The sequence below is a fragment of the Haliotis asinina genome, chromosome 11, assembly GCF_037392515.1.
Source record: "Haliotis asinina isolate JCU_RB_2024 chromosome 11, JCU_Hal_asi_v2, whole genome shotgun sequence".
Taxonomy (NCBI): Eukaryota; Metazoa; Mollusca; class Gastropoda; order Lepetellida; family Haliotidae; genus Haliotis; species Haliotis asinina.
Window position 1 is genome coordinate 39,788,945 of NC_090290.1, and position 18,005 is coordinate 39,806,949.

The 18,005-nt window shown below is 39.4% G+C and overlaps 1 protein-coding gene across 1 annotated transcript; it reads left to right on the forward strand.

Annotated features, from left to right (window-relative positions):
- The first annotated feature begins 4,061 nt into the window (after positions 1 to 4,061).
- On the forward strand, positions 4,062 to 16,804 carry LOC137255421 (uncharacterized). The gene is made up of 5 exons (XM_067792863.1): positions 4,062 to 4,198; positions 6,500 to 6,593; positions 9,671 to 9,798; positions 10,444 to 10,525; positions 16,745 to 16,804. The coding sequence occupies exons 1-5, from the start codon at positions 4,062 to 4,064 to the stop codon at positions 16,802 to 16,804; spliced, it is 501 nt and encodes a 166-aa protein (XP_067648964.1).
- Positions 16,805 to 18,005: the final 1,201 nt, after the last annotated feature.

Consider the following 18,005-nt stretch of genomic DNA (forward strand, 5'->3'; position numbering starts at 1 on the left):
TCAAGGGTTTTAAGTCATTCAGTTGATGGATCACTTTTCGTAGACGATTTTAATGTTTCTTGTCGTGGTAAAAATATGCATACAATAGAGAGGCAACTACAATTATGTCTCAATAAAATCCATAAATGGTGTCTTGAAAACGGCTTTAAATTTTCTAATTCCAAAACAAATTGTATACATTTCTGTAGGAAATATAAACCACACAAAGACCCAGAACTATTTTTAAATGGCACTCCCATCAAGGTTGTAAAGGAGGCCAAATTCTTGGGACTTATTTTTGACTCTCATCTGACTTTCTTACCACATATTAAATACCTGAAGCATAAATGCCTGAAGGCGCTTGACTTGTTGAAAGTCGTGTCTGGTTCAAAGTGGGGAGGAGATCAAGCTACCCTGCTACATCTGTATCAATCACTCATCAGATCCAAACTTGATTATGGCTCCATCGTATATGGTGGAGCCTGCAAAAGCAATCTAAAACTATTGGATTCTGTCCACCACCAAGGTCTGAGACTTTGTCTTGGGTCTTTCAGAACTTCTCCTGTTGACAGTCTCTATGTTGAAGCCGATGAGCCATCTCTTTCCCATCGGCGTGTAAAATTAGCTTTACAATATGTTACAAAACTCTACGCTAACGAATCAAATCCTGCATATAAATGTGTTTTTACTCCTCTCTATGCAGATTTGTACACCAAGAAACCTTCTCTTGTTCCGCCTCTTGGCATAAGAGTCAAACCTTTCCTTTCTGCTGCAGGCATTCGACTAGATAATATAGCCCCTTTCCGCCTGCTTTCTTCTCCTCCTTGGCAATTTGTTAGGCCACAAGTTGACCTGACACTGACAGCATTAAAAAAATCTGAAACTAATGAATTACAATATAAACAAGAATTTAATCAGCTAAAAAGTAAATATAATACATACAAATCCTTATTTACAGATGGATCCAAGGATGGTGGCACCGTAGCTTGTGCCACTGTCATTGAATCCAGAACAATATCTTCTCGCTTACCAGATAATAGCTCTATTTTTACTGCAGAAGCAAACGCAATACTGACGGCTCTTAAGTACATTTATAGACACCCCAAATGTAAACGATACATAATCTTTTCTGACTCTCTTTCGTGCCTTCAGGCTATTAAGAATCTGTCTTGCAAGCATCCACTTTTATTAGACATTATTGAATTGTATAATGCTCTTGCTACTGGCCAATGTGACATCGTCCTCTGTTGGTTACCCAGCCATGTTGGAATCTCTGGTAACGCGATGGCTGATCTTGCTGCTAAGGCAGCGCTGAAAAAATCTGTAACACCACTTTTAATTCCATACTCTGACTATAAAGCTGTTATTAGATCTTATATCCGTCATCTTATGCAAAAGAAGTGGGATACTCAAGTAGGTATAAACAAATTACACCAAATCAAGCCAACTATCGGTTATACTTACTTGGGTTGTCTGTCCAGATTCGAAGAGGTCATTATGCGACGATGTCGCATTGGTCATACAAGATACACTCATGAGTATTTGTTAAAAGGCGAAGATCCTCCGTTTTGTATCCCTTGTGATGAGAGAATCACGGTCAAGCATGTCTTGCTTGACTGCATTGATTTTTCTATCACAAGGGATAAATATTTCAGTGCCAAAACAATTAAGAATCTTTTTAATAAAGTAAATTATCATCTAATAATTGGTTTCTTAAAAGAAATAGAATTGTTGGATAAATTTTGAACAATATGTTTTGTAAATAGATAAATGTTATTTTATTATTGGTAGTGTAAATTGGCAAACTGAGATCGTTAGTGGCTGTGCCTTCAAAGGGGGTTAAAGTATTGTAAAATTATTGTCCCCCTGAGAAGGTACGTAAGTCCCAGAACTTTCAAAGTAACATTTTCACGTACCAAGGTTTTAAACGTAGTATATTTGTTATTTTAAATTTTGGCTAAATTTTCTCACAGTCGCTGGCAGCTGAGGAGATGATGTAAATCCAGCTAGGATCCATGCAGGTAGCAAAGGTAATGTAAGTCCCCATGGTCCCTAGTATGGTGATCTACCCTTGGTTGTTGGTGACCTATAGCCCGTGTTTTATATTGTATTGTCTTCCCTGATTACAGTATTTTAGTTTTCCATGCTAGTTTTATGTTCATATCTGTGATAGTCTAGTATTTTACTGTCCTTCGATGGCAGGTTTTTATGTTCTAAATTTATTTATTCTAATCTTGATATAAATTAAAATTGTTCTCGTCACGATATGGCTGCAATATTGCCGATGTGACGCTAAATATTAACTCACTCACTCACACCGTCTGTTCACTGTGACACCACCATCTAAGGCACAGTTCTTCTCTGCGAAGGGTTTCTTTGAGCATTTCTCAGTGATGGTGAGTTCATATCTCGATTCCATTTTGTATTTTGTTGGTTCTCAGCGCCTACGCTCGTAGGTTTTACCAACGTGCAAACGTCCTTGACCTGCATCAGATTAAATATTCCACTCATATGAAGCTGACGCCCTGTACTATAACCGGCAAACAGTTCACAACGATATTAAATCAAACTCCATACATTGTTAGAACGTAACATATGGTTTGCATCTGCTCATGCTAGATGCATAATACAAACTAATGTAGAGATATTGGTACCAATGTGAACTGAACAAATTAGTAGCGTACACAATGTCAGGATGTAACTCCGCCCGTAATATTACACAACGGTGTTAATTAGAATCCGTTGCCAACTATATGAACCGGACACGCATTTTCCCGTATTTCGTACTAATAAGTCCCCCCGCACGTGTATACATCTGTATACACCTGAATAATGGTATATATGGTGTACTGATGCACTAAGACAATTTGTTACGTGAATCATTTACATAACAACAATAATCGGCAAAACCATCGACCATAGCCAGGAGATTAATAACTCATCTCAATACACAGATGGTTTTCAACAACAATGCCGACTGTTTCTCAATCTCAATATACAGTAATCTATAAAGTTTTATTTTTTATTTTATTTTATTTTCATTTTTTTAATTTTTTTTTTTTGCTGTTTCAGCTATTTTTCCGCGGACATTTATTGTTCTGTGGCATACAAATTCAATGGATACATGGTGAAAGATCGTTCATCCTAAGTTAAAACTTTTCAAAATGAACATACAGTTTTATATTTCAACAGAACCGTGAGAATCCGAGTGAGAATTAATCTTGAGTAACCCATGTTTGTCGTAAGAGGCGACTAACGGGATTGTGCGGCCAAGCCCACTGACTAGTCTGCATGTCATCGTGTCCCAATTTCGTAGATTGATGGTCATGATGTTGACCACTGGATAGACAGGTCCATCGCTTTATTGTCTGGTTTGTTTACAGGAACACGTTTCATGAGAGAACTCCGTGGCTGTGTCAGATAAAGAACAACCATTTATCTGCCAGCGGCCTAGGTCTGGGATCTGCCCGTAAGCAGGACATGGTGTTTGAAATTATTTTCCGCTTATTGAATATCTTGCCCAGTAGATTATTGCCTTTTCACTCTACCTCAAGGACTTTCATTTACACGCACTGATGTAACATTCATGACAAAGGATGCACATCAGATGCTCGGTTGGAATGTTCAATAATAACGTAAGTGAAACTTATAATTTATATTTAAGCCCATTCTATTAATTTCCACATAGGAGAAGGTATAGCCTAATCCGTAACGGACCGAAAATTGTTCACTACCAACCCATGAACGCGGCGTAAAACTAAACTCACTCACTCACAAGACAATATTACGGCAAGAGTAACGTAAGAGTAAGTATGATACAACATTAGATTAAAAGTATCATCATATAAACCACACTAATCCGTTAAATATATCTGGTTATATAAATCACTGTTTTCTGTTGTTCATGAGTACAAACTACACCTAACATGTCCTTGAGTTCTTTGATAAAAGAAAGCTTACCAACAGTGACCTTATCTTATCGACGGACCAGCGTAAGTCACGCTAGCAGAGAAATCTGTTCAGCTGTCTTACTCCTTTCATTTGTTCAGCTCGTGTAGGGTCAGAGGAAAATAAGTTTCATTATGTTCCCCAAGACGCTGTGCCTGTTAGCACACCTCTTAGCTGCGAGGGGCGTTGAATACAACAGCTCTTGTATAGCTGTCACAGATGATGGTGTTATAGACCTGCGGCCCTTGGCAAACAATGACAGCTCGCCAAGGTAGAGTACACTGTTTACTGAATTTTATATAAAATACCTTTACATGCTGAATATTAATGACGCTTAAACATGTTTTCGTGATGCCCTTCCAAAAATGGTGACAACTGGACAAATACCATCCGCTGCCGCGGTAACCGCCAAACTATCCGCTGAGAACTTGTATCGCTAACAATCTTATGATTTCATTATATGGCGTATGTAGTGCACGGAGTTAGAAGACTGTTCGATTAGCTGTTTGTGAGTTCACTATGTACATATTTATTTTACCGATTTTAACTGCTTCATTTAAACTATTTTATACCCGGCATCGTTTGCATACTCAACGTAAACATAATTAACCATTTTATAGCAGTTTTAAGCTTGCCAGTCGATGTTTCACTGATTTAAAAAACCCTGTCGAAAGGTGGACACCATCTTGTTTGCATGTCATACAGTCGGTATGGAGCTTATTGATCTTCAAAGGAAAACTAAATGATAGATTTTTGTACATTTAACATGGCGGTAAGATAAATAAGTTGTAAACTTCCCCCTTGCGTAATACAGTCATTACCGGATCGGGTAGCATGGCTGCAAAACGGCGTAGACTCGTGAAGGTCCCTGGGTAGAATAGACCTTCAGCAACCCAGGCTTGCCATATGAGGCGAATCAAGGGATCAGTTGGTCAGGCTCGCTGACTTGGTTGACACGTCATCGGTTCCCAGTTGATCAGATCGATGCCCGTGCTGTTGATCACTGGATTGTGTGGTTCAGACCACCGCCATATCGTTGAGTGTGGTGGGAAACTAAATGCACTCACTCAAAACAGCGTACACCAGACCGCATTATTCTCGAGACAAGCATGCTACTTACAAAGTAGAAATTATCCACATGATGATTTCAGGACTCACACAAGAAAACATGTACGAATGGGTCTGTTTAACACATGTAGATACAACTTGTTTCAGTTCACGGAAATGTTCGAACCAAACAATCTGCATGAAAACAACCTGGACCTAAGGAAACATTCACGTAGTCTTTACACGTGAACATTTATCTGAATAAGATATTTTAGTTATTGTTTTGCTTTGTTTTAGTTTTTCTTTTCATAACTTCAGCTTCTAGACGAAGCATGGAAATATGACAGATTTTTTGTTGTTTGATGACGCCACTGCAACAAGCTACATCAGATAGCTTCGAAATGGTTTGAGTATAATGGTAAAATATGTTGTGATTTTTGTGCAATCCTAACAATGATATAAAACGTCAACACCAGAAAATAACCAGTCTCGATTAACCAGTAAGAGATTTCAATGAACCAAAAGGCTACGGTCCGTTTGCAGTGAAAACGTACGGCTGAATTTAACTTTAAACAAAAAGGTAAATCGAATAAAATGAAATTAAGACTGGAAATCCACATAAGTTTACATACATGAAATAAAACACCCGGAACAAGCAGGGTTGGTCTAAGTTGACGCTCTTCACGTACCGCACGTGCATTTGTTTAACTGTTCCAACTACTGCGCTTAACCCCTTGTAATACAGACCAGTTTGAAACTATGATCGTTTGTTAAACAACTCTTATCCACAGTTCAATATAATTCTGAGATTCAAATTACAGTTTGCAAGGTAAAACAATGAGGTTCCGCAATCTTAATTTGACTTTCTTTGATTTAGTGCTTCGTTAAAAGTGACATTCGTCGGTATGTTTTCTCGACAGTCAGACTATAAATGGAGATGGAAAATATATGAATGAATCAGCAAAACATCAGAGATTACACCAGGTGTTTACGATGAAGAGCTACATCGGAACTGCCCGTCACTCCCTCCGTTAACGTGTTCACAATGGTCATCCTAATTATTCCAGGGCGTGGTGAGCATAAACAAACCTCGAGGGTACGTGAGCCCATGGCCCCCGAGGGAACAGTGAACAACGTATTTATCTTACCGTACACCTGATTTTTAATTTTGAACTGTTTGAAGCACTTCTGTTGAATGCCAGGCGAATCGCCATTTTGCAGACGACACAAGGTAATCAGATTTTGAGTTATCTCCCTTCCATCGATTTTCAATAGAAAAACATCGGTAATTTCCGTGCTTGATGCGTTATTCAATGTTATTCGAGATGAAAAGGTACTACCATGAAGCACCAGCAGAGTTTGGAATTCCCAGCGGTGTACATTGAAAATAATACATCGCCTGTAAGCGAGGTACATTGAAAATAATAGAATAGCGCTTAGCCAATCAGAAAGCGACATTCATGTGTGAGGTAAGATAAAACGATATGACTGCATTATACACAAGAAAACGTGTTGTTTCTTCCAGATTCATGGATGTCATGAAGGACAGAGAAGCCATGTTGAGGTTCTCCTGGAACCCTTGTTACAACTTTGACGAACAAGGCTGTCGTCAAGTGGAGGTTGTGGTTTCAATCTAATGTCCATTTCGTCTTCTATTAGAGGCAGTGGGGTAGCCATGTGGTTAAAGCGTCTGCCGAAGGCCCGGGTTCGAATTCCGACATGTGGACACAGTGTGTGAAGCCTTTTTCCAGATCTAGTGTCCCTTGTCGAGATATTATATGAATATTGGTAAAAGCGGCATAAACTTGTCTTCTGTTAAGCACATTTAACGTTTAACTCTTAACTTAAGCTATATGACGCTGACCTGTCGAGTCTGGAACAGATAGTGCTGTGACTGATATTATGGGCAAGGTTCAGCGCTGTCTAGGTACGATGAACCATCAACCAACTCAACGAATCAGGCAACTTCTTATCCCGGATCTCCAAATGATTATGTAAAAGCTTTGATAAAAATTTATAAGGCGTCACTGACATTTCTTGCTATAATTGGACACATACATCCACGGTCTTAAGAGGGGTAGTGTAGATGTGTTGGTTCGCCACGTCTAATGCACGAATTTGACTCCCCATCGAATTAAAAGTGTGAAATCAATTTCTTGTGTCATGCTATCGCTATTATCAGCGAAATGTTCAAGTTACTCTGTAGCAGATACTCTAAACGTGACTTCGGCGTTAGGTATGAGACAAAATGCCCAATAAACGTTGAATGACAGGAGCACTTTTGTAATAGACAGGAATAGTTGGTTGGTTTGTGTTACACACCGCACTCAGCAAAATTCCAGTCTAGTGCGGCGGTCGTACATTATCGACTCTGACCAGACAAGATAGGGATGAACAGTATGAGCATAGATCAAATGGGATCCAATGACGTGTCAAGCAAGTCAGCGAGCCAGACCACCCGATCTTGTTTGTCACCTCACGAACATGTGTTGCAGAAGACCAGTTCTAACGCAGATCTTTACTGGTTGGAATTGTCTTGCAAGTTATCTGGCAATAGTGTGCACAAACTTAAGAACGCCGTCATATAACTCTGTACTCATGCGTGCAGCGTTAAGTACATGCCAAATGTTATCGCTTTAGACTGCTCATAGGTAAATAAAATGGCATCAGCTTGTCAAACAACAATAAACAGGCAAATAATGTCTCATGCATTGATTTAAATGCTGACATTTCTTGAAAGTGCCGGCATAATAATGGTTGCAATATCTCTAATTACAATGCAAATGGTAAGCTAAATGCGAATATTTGCTTTGGACTGGCTCAAAACATTTTCTCAGTTCGGTGTCAGCGGAATTGAAGGTCAAGGTCATGCTAGGTAAATGTATCCATTACCCATGCTGAGAACGTCTCTCTTGGCCAGTGTCACGCTGACCTCTGTGGATGCGGTACCATCGTGTAAGAGTTGTTATTGTAGGGAGCACAAGTTCCGGTGGCTATACTATTATGAGAGTAACATTCCATTCCAGAATGTAATTTTCAAATACTTTCCTTTGTCAGAAATTATTAGTGAAAGCATTTATCAAGCGCGCTTTTCCAGGCTAGATATCGTGCTCAAAGTGCACAGTCTGATCATTATTACTCCTGATAACCCAAGGAGCCTGTGAGGGGCTAAGAGATTAATAATCTAATGACTTTTTTCACCGTGTACCCAGTTTATGCTGGGTGAAACGAGGCAATTTTTAATAAACTCCCTCTTCCCTCGGGAGTCAAGCTGCCACACACGGTTGCCCATCCAAGGACTCTTCGCGCCAAACGTTACCTAACTGCAAGTAAACTTTATGCACATGAACACACATCTGCACACACAGGACCGTCTGTATGTGAACGACTGAATGTCGTTTTACCCCTTGCCAGCAATTATTCAGCTATTCACGACGAGAACCTGTCAGCACTAAATCCTACATGTGTATGCAAAGGACAGATCTTAAGGACAATGTAAAATACCAATCACATATCATAACACTAAAAATGAAGGCTTTGTTAAAAAATGTCTTTTCATGAAGAGCAATTTCCGTTAAAAATCACAGAATCTTGTTGAAATGAACACGTGTAAATTGTTTTAAAGTACAAACATTAAAGTATGTACACGTATTAATACGGTATCCACACAGGCTAATGTTTCATGGTAGACTGAGGTGGAGGGAATACACAATGGAAGCACCCTATCACGCCATACTTCTCTAAAATCAGTATTGCTTTCTCTCCTTAATGCTGTCAGCCCTCAGCGAAGCTACCGTATAATTCATTCCGGAAAATATTACGTATTAAGATTACAGTGTGAAATTCGAATGAATTAATGCAACGTTGCATTAAATCGACCTTCGCGCTCCCTCTCCCGACCGAATTTCATTTCAAGCGAACTCCATAGTTATATCCCTTGGTACACTCTTTACGAATATCGTACAAATCGATATACGATCGAGGCTAGTTCGGCAAACGCTGACAACACCGCGTGCGACAGTTTTCGATGTACGGAGCAATCGTTACAATCCATAAGCAGCAAGTGTTAACTGTTTGTTAGCCGTTCCCCTCGAAAATTTAATTATCGCTTACAGGCAACCCCTGAACTATAATACGTCTCTTTCGCATCAACAGGAAGCTAAAGTGAGTGCATATGCCACACAATACACATTTTAGACCAACGCCTTTTCGAGAAAGCGTGACATTGTGCCTTTAAAAGTAAATAACATGTTAACTGTGAATACAACACCATCTGTTCGACAGCAGACACTGGATTTGTTACTGCAGATGGACGGTTGAATATTATGTATGAATGCAGTTCGTTTACAGTTTGTTAATACAAACTTGACTGTCAACATTAATACACATAATGTCATATAACAGAGCTGCAATCAGTATAAAGGATCCCACTGGGTACTGTTGTTTGTTCCAGAGCAGGATTTACTTCTATGAATGACACTAACTTAAAAATAGCTGATAGCCTGTAGACAAAATAAAAATAAATAAAAAATAAAAATTAAAAAAAAAAACAAAGAAAGAAAGAAAAGAAGAAATATAATGCATGAAAGGACAAACTAGGACACGCATTTTTCTTATGGGGGACATATTCACTTTATGATAGGGTCCTTATTCTCGCATCAAGGATCAAATATCAAGGAGAACTTTTGTATTTCAGTTGTGCGAACTAACCCCGCATTTTGACCTCAGCTACAGCCTCGGGAACTCAACACAAGCTAGCTTCATACAGGACCCCACTTTCGGTCTTGTCCTAGCTTACAACGTCTCTGATATCTACGACAGCAGGTGAAATAGCTGGTAATTTTGCTGGCGTTGACAACACATAAGTTCCTCTCATATTCCCACTATGTGTGCACGTAGATATCTTCCTCATCTTTGCTCTGTTTAGATACATTCGACCATCTGTCCAGCCTTCAGAAATATAGTTCGGTCACCAAGTTACTTCTCATGGCGTTCAACGACAAATAGTAGGCCCAACTGCATTTCTGTTTAATGGACATGACATTGACACTCCAGAAAAAAGAATCAATTAATTTTAAAAGATGAGCATACCCTGTGTAAAGACAATGTCCTGGGCAAATTTGCAAACAAGTTCCTAGTGTTTAACTTAGGGTCTAGTGGGATGACTACCCTAGATTCTGGCGGTATATTGTCCCCCATTGGTTGCACATATGATCAATGGTAATACGTGCTTATCATGGTTGGATCGAGTCTTCTCACTAGTGATTTTAGAAGCATGTAAACTCTCAATGCCGAAAGTCCCGAGAAGATTTAGGTTAATGTTAGTTCCTGATGTTCTGTTAGTACACAAGTCGGCCTTTGAGGGCTAGGGTTTCGTGTTGCCCATGTTATTGCAGGTGTCGTTCTGGCCCAGAAGGATAGGATTGTGTCAGATGGTTAGTTTGAAACATTGCAAACATTATGTTTCAGAACTTCGATAATCCGGCTTATATGTGATGTAAATGAAGAAGGCTTGTTGAAAGTTGTCGAAGATGACCCAAGCCAACAATATGTACGTACACCTGACATCCTCAATATTTAATGGTCGGGAGTGGTTAAAGCGTTCCATTGTCACGCCGAAGAACCTGGTTCGATTCCCCACGTGGATTCCATGTGGGAAGCCAATTTCTTGTGTACCCTGTCGTGATCGTACTGAAATATCGCTAAAAGCGGCGTAAAACTAAACTCACTTAAGCAATAGTCAAACATTCGATACAATAACGACAGTAAAGGATACGTGGCAAACAATAAGCATAATGAAGTCGTTGATCGCAATCTGGCAATTTGCTGCTGATCACAACAGATACAGTGATGACCAATGACTGTTTGATAGAGAATCATATACAGATAATCGTACAGGCAACATGTGTACAAGGAGATATTCATATTTATGTGTGAAAGATTGAGTAGAGATATTAACATGCAAGTGTGAAAGATTGTGTAGAGATATTCATATTTATGTGTGAAAGATTGAGTAGAGATATTCACGTGCAAGTGTGAAAGATTGTGTAGAGATATTCATATTTATGTGTGAAAGATTGAGTAGAGATATTCATATTTATGTGTAAAAGATTGAGTAGAGATATTCACATGCAAGTGTGAAAGATTGTGTAGAGATATTCATATTTATGTGTGAAAGATTGAGTAGAGATATTCACATGCAAGTGTGAAAGATTGTGTAGATATTCATATGTATGTGTCAAAGGATGTATGGCAAATATTTGCTCTGTGATGAATTTATCAGGCTGACTGACAACACTACGCCTAGCTAACATAACGAGACGTAAATATGTAGAAGCACCAGAGTACGTCTATAGAATATTCTTTTGAATATAACAATGCAGGTAGAAACTTGGCCAGGTGGTTCGGATGTTTTTATACCTTTATGTTCGATATGATTGTGTTATATACTCGGAGATGCAGTCTTGATTATTGGTAAATACCGGATGCTCATCTTTCTGTTAGTCATTGATTGCTCATACGAAAGAACCTAAATGTGTGCCACCTACACGTTAATTCACTGTATATTTGATATTTCCATAATTAGTTCTTCAAAAGCTTCCTTGATATTCAGCCTAAATAGCATGACACACCGACACGCACACATTCACGCACTCACTCACGCAAGCACGCACACATTCACGCACTCACTCACTCACGCACGCATGCACGCACGCACGCACGCACGCACGCACGCACGCACTGTGGCTAGGTAATTTCATGTAAAGTTATATTCGAGTGGGAAATGGGATTTAACTTTGTATCTGTGATAGTTTAGTTGTTTTACCGTCCTTCGTAGACAGATGTTTTTACTGTACCTTTAATTATTATATATTGACCTATTCACAATATGGCTGAAATCATGCCCACGTGACTTAATTTTTTAACTCACTAACTCGTCTGGGAAGACATATGAACTTTAAACAACATGCACCCTAGCCTGTTTGAAATATTGAAACGTTGATATGAGTGCTGAGGAGGAGATATTCTAATATACCCATTATTAGAAATACAAAATATGAATGAATGAATGAATGAATCATGTTATCATCTCATGTATTTTATTTTCAATCATTTTGTAAGTTGTACGATGTAGACGGTATTACCTAAATGGCACATTCACGTAAATGCGACTCTGAAATACTTTGTCTTAATGCCCTCAAATAACGCTATCACGATGGATACTCACATATAACAGCGAGTTCGTCATGACGATCATAATGAATACTTAATGACCTCAGACAGGACGATCACAGCGAATACTTAATGACCTCGAGCTCAGACAGGACGATAACAGCGAATACTTAATGACCTCAGACAGGACGACCACAGTGGATACTTAATGGCCTCAGACAGAACGATCACAGAGAATGCTTAATGACCTCAGACAGAACGATCACGGTGAACACATAATGACCTCAGACAGGACGATCACAACGGATACTTAATGACCTCAGACAGGAAGATCACGATGCACACAAAATGACTTTCAACAGGACGATCTCAGTGAACATGTATTGACCTCAAACAGGACGATCACAGTGAATGCTTGATGACCTTAAATATTGCGATGAAATAACACGATTACAATGATTATTTCGTGGTCTCACATATGACGTCCTCAGTGGATACATCAAATAGGATGACCTCAAATAGGATGATCACAGTGTAAATATAAGATATGCTTCAAATGTAAATATAATTTCGGTCCAACTCGCATAGCTGCACAAAAGTGCACACAGGCCATGTTTTCGATGACAGCAACTCTTGCAGATGAGAAATCCATTCTTAATTTGTGCCCACAGTGCGTTTTCACTGATGCGCGCCGTTGATTGTTTTACGGTGATGATTGTTTTTTTGTTGTCTCGCGTGTTTATCCGACAACAATCAAATTCTTTTATCACATTAATAATACATATATCGAGTTTTGTTGATTGGACAGAAATTACAATACATAAATTTATTTTCTCCGAGATGAACTCAAGTCCTAATATTATGTACATATCGTATTGACAGATAAATGTTGACAAGCGGATATCAAATATTATATTTATGACATTTTATGTCCCTTGTAATGTAAACGTGAAAAAAACCGCTTTGTGAATTGCATACAAATATAATTGTTCATACATGGTTCCATTTCATCACGTGATCAACATTTGTGTAGCTCACACGTATAGCAGCGTGTTATGACTTCATATATTTATCTGTAGTTATTTATCTGTCGTCCCAACAAATCTAAACTGTAGGAGTCAGCAGGGATTTGCGCACCCTTGGTAATACCCCAGCACAACCGTTCAAGATATTGAAACCATCTTGTATTTTCCTGAACCTTGTTTGGTAAACAAGTGCAATGTATATTTGGCACAAGAATACAATACACATTGGATGAAAAAACATTCAACATCATATTCATGCAAAAATATATTTCAATCTAATATTGCACGAATGCTTCAAAACTAGTAATACAGGTTCTGAAGTGATGATATTATGAGATATTAGTGAGTGAGTTTAGTTTTATGCCGCACTCACCAATATTCCAGCTATATGGCGGCGGTCTATAAATAATCAAGTGTGGACCAGACAAGCCAGTGATCACCAACAACAACTGGGAACCGATGACATGTGCCAGCCAAGTCAGCGAGTCTGACCACCCGATCCCGTTAGTCGTGGGTTGCTGTAAGCATATTCTACCCCGGACCTCCTCGGGTAAATGAGATATTATGATGGTTGAAGAATTAGTGAGGGAGTTAGAATTATAAAGTTAAAGTTATTTTTCGTGTGGGCAATGTTACACACGATCGATGAAGTTATTCATTTTGCAAAATCTGCAAAAGTGAGCGTGTTTAGTTTTACGCCTCACTCAGCAATACTCCATCTATACGGCGGTGGACAGTAAAGCAGTTTTGTGATATCATGCTACTGTGGACGTATTATCACCACATATACGTATGTTATCGAACTAAGACGTATCGTGGTAGGTTAAGACCTGTGGCAAACAAGTTTTATGCATATATCTTAGCATTAAACATCGTGTCCGAGCGCAAATTTCGAAGCGACGAAAGCCGAGATGTCATCTTCATTACTTTACACGATCGCACAGTTAGGATGGAAAATTCAGTATGTTATAATGTTTGTTTGAACACTGTATGAGTACTGTAGTTTTATTCTTCAGTTTATTCGCGATTGTTATGAGGACGACGGCGGTGATCGTTATAATGTTTGTTTGAACACTGTATGAGTACTGTAGTTTTATTCTTCAGTTTATTCGCGATTGTTATGAGGACGACGGCGGTGATCGTTATAATGTTGGTTTGAACACTGTATGAGTACTGTAGTTTTATTCTTCAGTTTATTCGCGATTGTTATGAGGACGACGGCGGTGATCGTTATAATGTTGGTTTGAACACTGTATGAGTACTGTAGTTTTATTCTTCAGTTTATTCGCGATTGTTATGAGGACGACGGCGGTGATCGTTATAATGTTGGTTTGAACACTGTATGAGTACTGTAGTTTTATTCTTCAGTTTATTCGCGATTGTTATGAGGACGACGGCGGTGATCGTTATAATGTTGGTTTGAACACTGTATGAGTACTGTAGTTTTATTCTTCAGTTTATTCGCGATTGTTATGAGGACGACGGCGGTGATCGTTATAATGTTGGTTTGAACACTGTATGAGTACTGTAGTTTTATTCTTCAGTTTATTCGCGATTGTTATGAGGACGACGGCGGTGATCGTTATAATGTTGGTTTGAACACTGTATGAGTACTGTAGTTTTATTCTTCAGTTTATTCGCGATTGTTATGAGGACGACGGCGGTGATCGTTATAATGTTGGTTTGAACACTGTATGAGTACTGTAGTTTTATTCTTCAGTTTATTCGCGATTGTTATGAGGACGACGGCGGTGATCGTTATAATGTTGGTTTGAACACTGTATGAGTACTGTAGTTTTATTCTTCAGTTTATTCGCGATTGTTATGAGGACGACGGCGGTGATCGTTATAATGTTGGTTTGAACACTGTATGAGTACTGTAGTTTTATTCTTCAGTTTATTCGCGATTGTTATGAGGACGACGGCGGTGATCGTTATAATGTTGGTTTGAACACTGTATGAGTACTGTAGTTTTATTCTTCAGTTTATTCGCGATTGTTATGAGGACGACGGCGGTGATCGTTATAATGTTGGTTTGAACACTGTATGAGTACTGTAGTTTTATTCTTCAGTTTATTCGCGATTGTTATGAGGACGACGGCGGTGATCGTTATAATGTTGGTTTGAACACTGTATGAGTACTGTAGTTTTATTCTTCAGTTTATTCGCGATTGTTATGAGGACGACGGCGGTGATCGTTATAATGTTGGTTTGAACACTGTATGAGTACTGTAGTTTTATTCTTCAGTTTATTCGCGATTGTTATGAGGACGACGGCGGTGATCGTTATAATGTTGGTTTGAACACTGTATGAGTACTGTAGTTTTATTCTTCAGTTTATTCGCGATTGTTATGAGGACGACGGCGGTGATCGTTATAATGTTGGTTTGAACACTGTATGAGTACTGTAGTTTTATTCTTCAGTTTATTCGCGATTGTTATGAGGACGACGGCGGTGATCGTTATAATGTTGGTTTGAACACTGTATGAGTACTGTAGTTTTATTCTTCAGTTTATTCGCGATTGTTATGAGGACGACGGCGGTGATCGTTATAATGTTGGTTTGAACACTGTATGAGTACTGTAGTTTTATTCTTCAGTTTATTCGCGATTGTTATGAGGACGACGGCGGTGATCGTTATAATGTTGGTTTGAACACTGTATGAGTACTGTAGTTTTATTCTTCAGTTTATTCGCGATTGTTATGAGGACGACGGCGGTGATCGTTATAATGTTGGTTTGAACACTGTATGAGTACTGTAGTTTTATTCTTCAGTTTATTCGCGATTGTTATGAGGACGACGGCGGTGATCGTTATAATGTTGGTTTGAACACTGTATGAGTACTGTAGTTTTATTCTTCAGTTTATTCGCGATTGTTATGAGGACGACGGCGGTGATCGTTATAATGTTGGTTTGAACACTGTATGAGTACTGTAGTTTTATTCTTCAGTTTATTCGCGATTGTTATGAGGACGACGGCGGTGATCGTTATAATGTTGGTTTGAACACTGTATGAGTACTGTAGTTTTATTCTTCAGTTTATTCGCGATTGTTATGAGGACGACGGCGGTGATCGTTATAATGTTGGTTTGAACACTGTATGAGTACTGTAGTTTTATTCTTCAGTTTATTCGCGATTGTTTTGAGGACGACGGCGGTGATCGTTATAATGTTTGTTTGAACACTGTATGAGTACTGTAGTTTTATTCTTCAGTTTATTCGCGATTGTTATGAGGACGACGGCGGTGATCGTTATAATGTTGGTTTGAACACTGTATGAGTACTGTAGTTTTATTCTTCAGTTTATTCGCGATTGTTATGAGGACGACGGCGGTGATCGTTATAATGTTGGTTTGAACACTGTATGAGTACTGTAGTTTTATTCTTCAGTTTATTCGCGATTGTTATGAGGACGACGGCGGTGATCGTTATAATGAAGATAGTGTTATTGACCACATTCATTCGATACTTGAATATTTCTCTTACATCGTAGGGCATGGTGTAGTACCTATGCACTCAATATACATACACCCTTTATTCGTTCCGTTAACATTTTTCTCCCATTTTCAGAACTTCATCCTAAGAAGTAAGCACTGCTGTCCCAAGACGCAGTCTAAACAGTCCACCTGAACAAGACTCGTAGGAATAAACTGCAGTCTTCACGTCTGTAAAGAGCACATGTTATTTGACGCCGTAGCTACCATTATTCTGCCGTGCTGTTTGTAAGTTTGAAGATACAAGTATATTGTGACTGAAACGTGGTTGACTGAGTCTGTGCAGCTTTACGTCGCTTTCATCAATATTCCAGCAATATCAAGGCTTTGGACACTGTGGTTTTAACCATAAGGCTAACCCTCTCCCCCTCTCTCTTCTACACGGTCATTTACTCTTTGGCACCCGTGGTGGGTGCTGGGTAACGCCAAGAGTTTGCCAACACCCCCGTTGTGGACCCGGGGGGATATTTGGTCCACCAACCCGTTTGCCGTGGGTTGCGGCCCTGTGTCGGTGGAGGACGGGAGTCTGGGGGTTGAGAGCACTGGGGACCTGTGACCGCGTTCCCTTTGCTCAACACACCCCTTCGACCCTTACTTCACCTAGACGGGTGGTTGAATGGGCCCGGTTCAACCAATCGGCTGGTCACGCCAAGCCCTAAGTGTTACATTTTGTAATGTAAAAATTTGAAAATTTTATCCTTGTAAGTCTTGGCAAATTTTTGGACCCTCACAATTTCAAATATACACTTTCATGTTTTTGCCTAGAGTCCTATGCCCAGAAGGCGGTGGCTCATGGGCCAATCTGGTGGAATGATTAAACTTTAATTTTTCTGCTGGAGTATATCATCCGGGTATCCTTGGTGCTGCAAGCTGGAGATCCGCTTGTTTTTAGCATTGTCCTCGTGATACTCCGTGGTGGGTGGGGAGCTCGGATGATGAACCAATAAATACTAACCATGGAATACCAAACCCCTACCAAAAAGACAAAACGTCCACTTGACATTGATCTTGTTGATACTGAACACAGATCTACTAAAGCATTTGACTACTGGCCACGCTTTATCGTAATTGAGACTGAAATTGAATCCTTTTGCGGTATCCAAGGGAATACAAGGAATTGCGGGTGAAGTCAAAAACATCAGACGCTTGCGTTCAGGTGCTTTAGTTGTTGAATGTAGTTAGCGGCAGCAAGCCACGAACCTGATGGCGATTGACTCGTTTGTGAACATTCCTGTGTTGGTCTCAGCACACAGAACTTTGAACACCAGTAAAGGAATAGTGCGAGACCGTGATCACTTATTTGCTGATATGACAGAATTTGATATCGTGTCAGAGAT

Bases quoted from the DNA above. Each gene is read 5' to 3' on its own strand.
- LOC137255421 (XM_067792863.1), top strand. From the start codon at position 4,062: ATGTTCCCCAAGACGCTGTGCCTGTTAGCACACCTCTTAGCTGCGAGG. The intron at 9,799-10,443 runs GTGAAATAGCTG...ATTATGTTTCAG, and splicing joins TCTGATATCTACGACAGCAG to AACTTCGATAATCCGGCTTA. The intron at 10,526-16,744 runs GTACGTACACCT...TCCCATTTTCAG, and splicing joins ATGACCCAAGCCAACAATAT to AACTTCATCCTAAGAAGTAA.